General features: G+C 51.7%; 1 protein-coding gene across 1 annotated transcript; it reads left to right on the plus strand.

Moving 5' to 3' along the window:
• The first annotated feature begins 108 nt into the window (after positions 1-108).
• On the plus strand, positions 109-4,126 carry LOC109757604 (uncharacterized). The gene is made up of 5 exons (XM_073504224.1): positions 109-204; positions 660-893; positions 976-1,733; positions 2,534-2,624; positions 3,876-4,126. Exons 1-4 carry the CDS (start codon positions 109-111, stop codon positions 2,556-2,558), a joined length of 1,113 nt encoding a protein of 370 aa, XP_073360325.1. The 3' UTR covers positions 2,559-2,624; positions 3,876-4,126.
• The last annotated feature ends 5,260 nt before the right edge of the window (positions 4,127-9,386 follow it).

Here is a 9,386-nt window from a genome sequence, read left to right on the forward strand (position 1 = left end):
ATAGCTCTAGCTAGGCTGTGGTGTGGCCATGACTCACACGACGCAGATGCCCCACCTCCACCACCACCACCGCCGGCTGTTGACACGACGCGGACGCCCCATGTGGCCATGATTGATACCACAGCAACGGCGGCGGCGCCTACACCTGCTTTTCCCGAGGTGGCTGTAGACACAGTCCGGGCTCTGACAACAGCCACTCTTCCGGTAGCCAATTCTGGAGCTACTGTAATGCCCCGAGACCGACGCTTCAGAAGACTTCCTTATTTCGTGATCGCCGTGTGTTCCTTTTGGTGCTTGCTCTTTTATTTTTGCATTGCATCGGCACTTCGTTGCCGCCATGTTTTAAAACTTGCATCCCCTCGTAGTGGCCGCGCCCCCCCTTGCTTCCGCTGACCCTTCCGAGACCAACCTCGTTCTTCGTTTTCCCTCTTGCTTAAACCGGAGTCCCTCTTTGCACAGTGCATCGCCCCCTCGCGCGCGTCCGAAATTTGTCCCGAACCCGAACCGGATTTTCGTTACCGTTGGGTCCGGAACATCCCCTAACATCTACAAAACATCTCCGTTTTCTTAATTGGGCTCCCTAACCTAATTTTCCCGGACGTCCGATGATGAACGGAGGGACCGGATACCCCTAAGCTATCCCCTACCTATACAAATAGTGGGAAACCCTAGATACTAGGGATCTTGTCCCATCCATCCATTTCGTGCCGCCGCCACCCACTCACCAAATCCCCATCGGGATCCCCTCCCGATCCAGCCAACCACCTCCCTCCTGTTTTCAGCCACCACCCAATTCCTTCGATCCAACCACCGGGCACCTCGGCCACCTCCTTCCTCGGCTCCTGCCCGAGCGCTCCTCTCCTCGCCGGAGCACAGGACCCCCTCTGCCGCCGGTGAGATGCCCTGGTGCGGCTCCTCCGTTTTCCCCTGCACCCCCCCCGTGCCTCACATCTCTCTCTCGACCTCCTAATGCAGCGCCATGGATGGCTGCAGTCCAAGCCACGTCCTCGCCCGGCCTCTCGCGCGCCCGAGCTCCACCTTGCGTGCCCGCCTCCTCGCCCTCGTGGCCGAAGCAGCCGAACAGGAACCGAGCGCCCCCGAGCCCAGTCCCCGTGCTGCCTCTCCAGCCGCCGCCGACCTCCTTCGCCTCGTCCGCGGCGCCCGAGCACCGCCTGGAGCCGCGACTCCCGTCGGACCTCCTCCTACCTGAGGCTGCTGCCTCCCCGTCGTCTTCCTCGAGCAGGAGCTCACGCCCGAGCTCCATCGCCACCCGGTGCCCCTCGCCGGAGCAACACCAGCAGGACCCTGCGGTCTCCTCTGCCCTCCCCTCGAGCCGGCCGCAAGCTGCTCCATCACCAGGCTGGCTCCATCGCGCCTTCTCCTTGGGTCCCTCCTCCTCGCTCTCTCTCTCTCTCTCTCACATCTCTCTCTCTCTGTACTTGCCGCAGCAAGGAACCGCCGCCGCCAAGGACTTGCCGGGAGCGGCGCCATGACCTCGGATCTAGCCAAGTCGCGCGCCGTCTCCGCCGCCTCTGCCTCGCCGGAGTTCCTCCGCCTCGCCTGTGCCGACCTCTGCTTCCCCTGCTTCGAGCGAGACGGGACGACGCGCCCCTGCTCCTCGCATTGACCGCGCCTCCAGCGCCTGGGCCAGCATCCTCCAGCCCCAGGTGGCCACTTCGTCAGCCCGAGCGGCCAGGCCTGCAGCGAGCTCCACCCACGGGCCAAGGCCCATGGTGAGGCCCCAGCGCCCTTTGTTTTTTTTCCTCTGTTGGGCTTCCTATTCACTTTCGGCCCATGTGATGTTTTTTTCAGGATCTGCGAATTTCTCTATTATCCAGAGAATTACTGTTTTACAGAAAACCCCTTGCACTTCATGCATTTAATAACTCCACAACCGTGCATCGGATTAAAACAAACTAAATATGTAAAATGCTTAGAATTTTGTGTAGTTTAATAATATGCCACTTTCACCCTTGTTAAAATTGTTTAAAATGCTGTTTGTTGAAATTTGCTTAAATGCCATGCTAAAATGATTTAATTCATAACTAATTAACCGTAACTCGGATTTAAATAAACTATATATGTAACTTGCTTGAAAAAAATGCCTAGTTTAACCTGGTGCACTTCATTTTGCTGTTTAACAACATTAAAATTGTGTTTAGGGCAGAACAGTACCAAATCTAAAGTATGGACATGAGGATTTTCCGGGAATTGTTGTTTGTCATTCCGGCCTCATTTAAATTGCCTTAAATGTGTAGTTTACTTATGTCTCACCTCTTGCCATGGTTAATAACATTTAATATTGTTGGGTCCATAAACGAGAGAGAACTAAATAATTAAATGTGGTGTTTCGTCAATATGCAACTCGTTGCATATTGAGGTCCACTTAACTTGTAGTATTGTTTGTTGCACTTTGCCATGCCATGCATATTTAAACCGGACATGCATCATGTTTGTTTTTGCATCATGCCATGTGTATGTGGTGGTTGTTTACTATGTTGTTTGTTTCTTTCCGGGTTGCTTCTCTCGTTAGCTTCGGTTTCTTTCCGGAGTTGTGAGGATTCGTTCGACTCCGTTTGTTTGTCTTCTTCATGGACTCGTTCTTCTTCCTTGCGGGATCTCAGGCAAGATGACCATACCCTCGAAATCACTTCTATCTTTGCTTGCTAGTTGTCCGTTCTATTGCTATGCTGCGCTACCTACCTCTTGCTATATCATGCCTCCCATACTACCATGTCACCTCTAACCTTTGTCACCCTTCCTAGCAAACCGTTGTTTGGCTATGTTACCGCTTTTGCTCAGCCCCTCTTATAGCATTGCTAGCTGCAGGTGAAGTTGAAGATTGCTCCATGTTGGATTATGTTTATGTTGGGATATCACAATATCTCTTATATTATTAATGCATTTATATACTTGGTAAAGGGTGGAAGGCTCGGCCTTATGCCTGGTGTTTTGTTCCACTCTTGCCGCCCTAGTTTCCGTCATACCGGTGTTATGTTCCTTGATTTTGCGTTCCTTACGCGGTTGGGTGATTTATGGGACCCCCTTGACAGTTCGCTTTGAATAAAACTCCTCCAGCAAGGCCCAACCTTGGTTTTACCATTTGCTACCACCTATCCCCTTTTCCCTTGGGTTCTGCAGACTCAAGGGTCATCTTTATTTTAGACCCCCCCGGGCCAGTGCTCCTTCGAGTGTTGGTCCGAACCGAACCGAGCAGCCTGCGGGGCCACCTCGGGGAAACTCGAGGTCTGGTTTTACTCGTAGCTTGACTTATCCGGTGTGCCCTGAGAACGAGATATGTGCAGCTCCTATCGGGATTTGTCGGCACATTCGGGCGGCTTTGCTGGTCTTGTTTTACCATTGTCGAAATGTCTTGTAAACCGGGATTCCGAGACTGATCGGGTCTTCCTGGGAGAAGGTTTATCCTTCGTTGACCGTGAGAGCTTATAATGGGCTAAGTTGGGACACCCCTGCAGGGTATAAACTTTCGAGAGCCGTGCCCGCGGTTATGTGGCAGATGGGAATTTGTTAATATCCGGTTGTAGAGAACTTGTCACTTGACCTTAATTAAAACGCATCAACCGCGTGTGTAGCCGTGATGGTCTCTTCTCGGCGGAGTCCGGGAAGTGAACACGGTTTCTGGGTTATGTTTGACGTAAGTAGGAGTTCAGGATCACTTCTTGATCATTGCTAGTTCACGACCGTTCCTTTGCTTCTCTTCTCGCTCTTATTTGCGTATGTTAGCCACCATATATGCTTAGTGCCTGCTGCAGCTCCACCTCATTACACCATCCTTTCCTATAAGCTTAAATAGTCTTGATCTCGCGGGTGTGAGATTGCCGAGTCCTCGTGACTCACAGATACTTCCAAAACAGTTGCAGGTGCCGATGATACCAGTGCAGGTGACGCAACTGAGCTCAAGTGGGAGCTCGATGAAGATCTTGTTCGTTATGTTGTTTCGTTTTTCTGTTGATCAGTAGTGGTGCCCAGTTGGGACGATCAGGGATCTAGCAGTTGGGTTGTCTTCTTTTATTTTGGTTCCGTAGAGGGACCTATGTGTGTACCTTGAATGATGTATGTTTTATTTATGTATTGTGTGAAGTGGCGTTTGTAAGCCAACTCTTTATCCCATTCTTGTTCATTACATGGGTTTGTGTGAAGATGACCCTTCTTGCGACAAAACCACAATGCGGTTATGCCTCTAAGTCGTGCCTCGACACGTGGGAGATATAGCCGCATCGTGGGTGTTACAAGTTGGTAATCAGAGCCATCCCCGACTTAGGAGCCCCCTGCTTGATCGAATCGCTGGCGTTGTTGAGTCTAGAACAAAAATGTTTTGAGTCTTAGGATTATATATATCGGAGAGTAGGATTCTTTTTACTCCTCTGTCCCTTCGTCGCTCTGGTGAGGTCTCCTGACGTAAAAGTTTTGACTCTTCTCTCCTCAAATTTCACTAAATTTTTTTTAGGATCACGCGGGTATCTTAGAATCGTTCCGATGGTTTTGTGACGAGAACATTGTTCTTGGTGCCTCCTGACATTTAGGGGTTGTGGCAGTGTCCCGGGGAGTTGAGCTCCGAGGTGTTGTCGTCACAATTTTATCGTTGCAGTTCTGGAATACCTGAGTTTCGCCGACATCGAAATCTCTTTTATGCAGTTGTTGGTGAGATCACCTCGACGCCACCCAGTACTGGGGCGGGAGTTCGGGAGTATTGCCATAACTCGTATAACGGATGTTTTTCGAAGGTTGAGGTAAACGATTTCCGAAGGCGGGAGTTGCGAGAGTTGGTGCCGTGAAACTATCAGTGGCATCTTGACAAGTTGGAGAACCAGACTTACAAGGTTGATTTCCCCACTAAAGAGGATTAGTTGCATATCCTTAAGTTTGGTATGTGTAGAGTTTCGAGTACTAACATTATCATGGCATTCGATGAGTGGAAGCAGAAACAACCCGAGGGTACACCTTTAGAGCAGGTTTGGGTACGGTTCTATGGTGCACCACCCAAACCGCTTAATCACTTTTTGGTAGCCTGGAGCTTGGGATCTCTTATTGGTAAAACGGAGCAGGTTGACATGCCTTTCACTCATGCACAGGGAGCTGCGAGGTTACTTGTCAGTGTAGTCAGTGTTGAATTCGTGCTGGATGTGGTCAAGTGGACACATGCCAGGGTCACGTACGTGCTAGAGATTGAGATTGAGGATACACCGATACCTCAGGAGGGGGATGAGCATCAGGATATGGACACGACTAAGGGAGATGGAGCCCCCGGGAATCAGGAAAAGGGGTCTGAGAACACACCACAGGAGTCGGCTAAGGGGCCGAAGTCGTAGCCAGATAAGGCGGATAAGTCTGCCAAGGAGGTGTCATCTTCCATGACTCCGATGAATACACTTCGGTTTGGTTCTTTTGGAGGGAGGTCGGCACCTAGTCGGCTATGGAGCAACCGAGTTGAGGCGGACGATCCGGCGGAACTCGAGTTACCACCGGTGATGCTCCCTGACTGTGTGTCGCCGACGGTTCCTTCATCTTAGAGGGTGGACTCCGGGATGATGGTTACGCCGAGACTTGAGGCAGTGGTCATCGGAGGGCTGGTTGCCGGCGTCCTGGGAACGGGGGTCCCCAGACTTGCCTGCCTGCGGCCCACGGCATGGCTCCACCAGCGGCCCTGTACGGCCCATCTTCACCAGCAAACGCTCAAGACCCTCGCGAGGCGGACGACGCAAGACCTCCTCGGGGGCAGCCTCACTAGGTTGGCTCGCGAGGGGCGGAGAGATCAAGGCGAGGGGCACCTCGCGAGGTTCCTGTGACGCAAGCCATGATGACCAAGGCCAGGCGGGCACCAGGCGGGCGCCAACGCGCGCAGTGTCCTCGTTTCCTTTTTGGTGCCAAAGAGGCAAGCACAGGTGAGGAGTCCCGAGGCATCAGGCAAAGGTTCCCATATCGGTGCAACGAGACCAAGACCAGCAAGATGGCAGGACGGAGGTCACCGTGGAGCCCAAGACGGCGTCACCACCAGAGCCTTTGGCAGGCGAAGACCACCTTTTGTCAGGATAACTTGTACTAGTTGTCCCCCTTCAAATTTGGCCGTTGTGGGATCCCTTCCTGCCTAAATATTTGGGAAGAGGACCCGGGCCTCTATATATAGGATTAGCCACCACCATAGTGGGTATCTGATCCTGGACTGTACCCATTCCACCAAGGCCACCACACAAGCTCACCAAGCTCAAGAACACCTCTCCTAAGGAGGCTGTTCTTCCCTTGTACTTGTTCATCCTCAGCCCAAGAGGCAATCTACCACACCGCACTAGAGTAGGGTATTACACCACATCGGTGGCCCGAACCAGTATAAATCTTGTGTCCCTTTGTTCTGCGAGTTCGACGCGCTGAGCCTTGAGATCGCGGTGTGGGTATGAGCTAGGGGGAGGAGAGATCTTCGTGCGCACCCCAGTGTTCGAACCTCAAGGGTTTTGCCGGAACCCGAAATCCGACATTTGGCACGCCAGGTAGGGGTGCGCCGAAGCTTTCCTTTTGCTGATCCGCGCTCCGTCGCTCCACCGCATCCATGGCGGACGCGTGCCGAGCCCGCGGCGAGCGTCGGGCCGCCCTCGCCGCCCGTGTCGCTCAGACAGCCCCTGTCGGCGGGCCTCCCCATCGTTCTCTATCACCCGTCGCCAACGCCGCCACCGGTCCGGCGGGAAACGAGCAACAAGCGTCCTCGCTGCACCCCCTCGGTGCGGCGGGATGGCCATACGACCACTCCGTCGCGGACCCCAGCCGGCTCATCGTCTCACGCTCGTCGCGCTCCCACCGACGTGCAGGCCGTGCTGCTCATGGTATGTGAGCTCCTGCGCTACCGCCCCGCCGCCGACCTCTACGAGGACTGGCTGGACCACATCGCCGACCTCGTCAGCGCCACTGGGGGCTCTCCCGCACCGTCCCTCTCGCTGCCTCGCCCTCCGCCAGCTACGGGCGACGTGGCTCACGGAGCACCTGCACCACCTCCGCACCAAGACGGCGCTCTGGTGCCAAGGCGTGCGGCCCCCCGGCATGACCCACGTGTTGGGGAACGTAGTAATTTCAAAAAAAAATTCTACGCACACTCAAGATCATGGTAATGCATAGCAACAAGAGGGGAGAGTGTTGTCCACGTACCCTCGTAGACCGAAAGCGGAAGCGTTATCACAACGCGGTTGATGTAGTCGTACGTCTTCAGGATCCGACCGATCCAAGTACCGAACGTACGGCACCTCCGAGTTCAGCACACGTTCAGCTCGGTGACGTCCCTCGAACTCCGATCTAGCCGAGCTTTGAGGGAGAGTTCCGTCAGCACGATGGCGTGGTGACGATGATGATGTTCTACCGACGCAGGGCTTCGCCTAAGCACTGCTACGATATTATCGAGGTGGAATATGGTGGAGGGGGGCACCACACATGGCTAAGAGATCAATGATCAATTGTTGTGTCTATGGGGTGCCCCTGCCCCCGTATATAAAGGAGCAAGGGGGGAGGCGGCCGGCCAAGGAGGAGGGCGCGCCAAGGGGGGAGTCCTAATCCCACCGGGAGTAGGACTCCTCCTTTCCTTGTTGGAGTAGGAGAGAAGGAAAGAGGGGGAGAGGGAGAAGGAAAAGGGGGCTGCACCCCTTGTCCAATTCGGACCAGAGGGGGGGTGCGCGCCTCCTTCCTTTTGGCCTCTCTCCTCTATTCCCGTATGGCCCAATAAGGCCCAATACTTCTCCCCGGCGAATTCCCGTAACTCTCCGGTACTCCGATAAATACCCGAATCACTCGGAACCTTTCCGAAGTCCGAATATAGTCGTCCAATATATTGATCTTTACGTCTCGGCCATTTCGAGACTCCTCGTCATGTCCCCGATCTCATCCGGGACTCCGAACTACCTTCGGTACATCAATACACATAAACTCATAATATAACCGTCATCGAACTTTAAGCGTGTGGACCCTACGGGTTCGAGAACTATGTAGACATGACCGGGACACGTCTCCGGTCAATAACCAATAGCGGAACCTGGATGCTCATATTGGCTCCCACATATTTTACGAAGATCTTTATCGGTCAGACCGCATAACAACATACGTTGTTCCCTTTGTCATCGGTATGTTACTTGCCCGAGATTCGATCGTCGGTATCTCAATACCTAGTTCAATCTCGTTACTGGCAAGTCTCTTTACTCGTTCCGTAATACATCATCCCGCAACAAACTCATTAGTTGCAATGCTTGCAAGGCTTAAGTGATGTGCATTACCGAGAGGGCCCAGAGATACCTCTCCGACAATTTGAGTGACAAATCCTAATCTCGAAATACGCCAACCCAACAAGTACCTTCGAAGACACCTGTAGAGCACCTTTATAATCAGCCAGTTACGTTGTGACGTTTGGTAGCACACAAAGTGTTCCTCCGGTAAACGGGAGTTGCATAATCTCATAGTCATAGGAACATGTATAAGTCATGAAGAAAGCAATAGCAGAATACTAAACGATCAAGTGCTAAGCTAACGGAATGGGTCAAGTCAATCACATCATTCTCCTAATGATGTGATCCCGTTAATCAAATGACAACTCATGTCTATGGCTAGGAAATGTAACCATCTTTGATCAACGAGCTAGTCAAGTAGAGGCATACTAGTGACACTCTGTTTGTCTATGTATTCACACATGTATCATGTTTCCGGTTAATACAATTCTAGCGTGAATAATAAACATTTATCATGATATAAGGAAATAAATAATTACTTTATTATTGCCTCTAGGACATATTTCCTTCAGTCTCCCACTTGCACTAGAGTCAATAATCTAGTTCACATCGCTATGTGATTTAACATCAATGGTTCACATCTTTATGTGGTTAACACCCATAGTTCACATCAACATGTGACCAACACCCAAAGGGTTTACTAGAGTCAGTAATCTAGTTCACATCGCTGTGTGATTAACACCCAAAGAGTACTAAGGTGTGATCATGTTTTGCTTGTGAGATAATTTTAGTCAATGGGTCTGTCACATTCAGATCCGTAAGTATTTTGCAAATTTCTATGTTTACAATGCTCTGCACGGAGCTACTTTAGCTAATTGCTCCCACTTTTCAATATGTATCTGGATTGTGACTTAGAGTCATCCAGATCGGTGTCAAAGCTTGCATCGACGTAACTCTTTACGACGAACTCCTTATCACCTCCATAACCGAGAAATATATCCTTATTCCGCTAAGGATAATTTTGACCGCTGTCCAGTGATCTACTCCTAGATCAGTATTGTACTCCCTTGCCAAACTTATGGTGAGGTACACAATAGGTCTGGTACTCAGCATAGCATACTTGATAGAACCTATGACTGAGGCATAGGGAATGACTCTTCATTCTCTTTCTAT

The sequence above is a fragment of the Aegilops tauschii genome, chromosome 7, assembly GCF_002575655.3.
Source record: "Aegilops tauschii subsp. strangulata cultivar AL8/78 chromosome 7, Aet v6.0, whole genome shotgun sequence".
Taxonomy (NCBI): domain Eukaryota; kingdom Viridiplantae; phylum Streptophyta; class Magnoliopsida; order Poales; family Poaceae; genus Aegilops; species Aegilops tauschii.

Bases quoted from the DNA above. Each gene is read 5' to 3' on its own strand.
- LOC109757604 (XM_073504224.1), top strand. From the start codon at position 109: ATGATTGATACCACAGCAACGGCGGCGGCGCCTACACCTGCTTTTCCC. The intron at 205-659 runs GTAGCCAATTCT...CTATACAAATAG, and splicing joins TGACAACAGCCACTCTTCCG to TGGGAAACCCTAGATACTAG. The intron at 894-975 runs GTGAGATGCCCT...CTCCTAATGCAG, and splicing joins CAGGACCCCCTCTGCCGCCG to CGCCATGGATGGCTGCAGTC.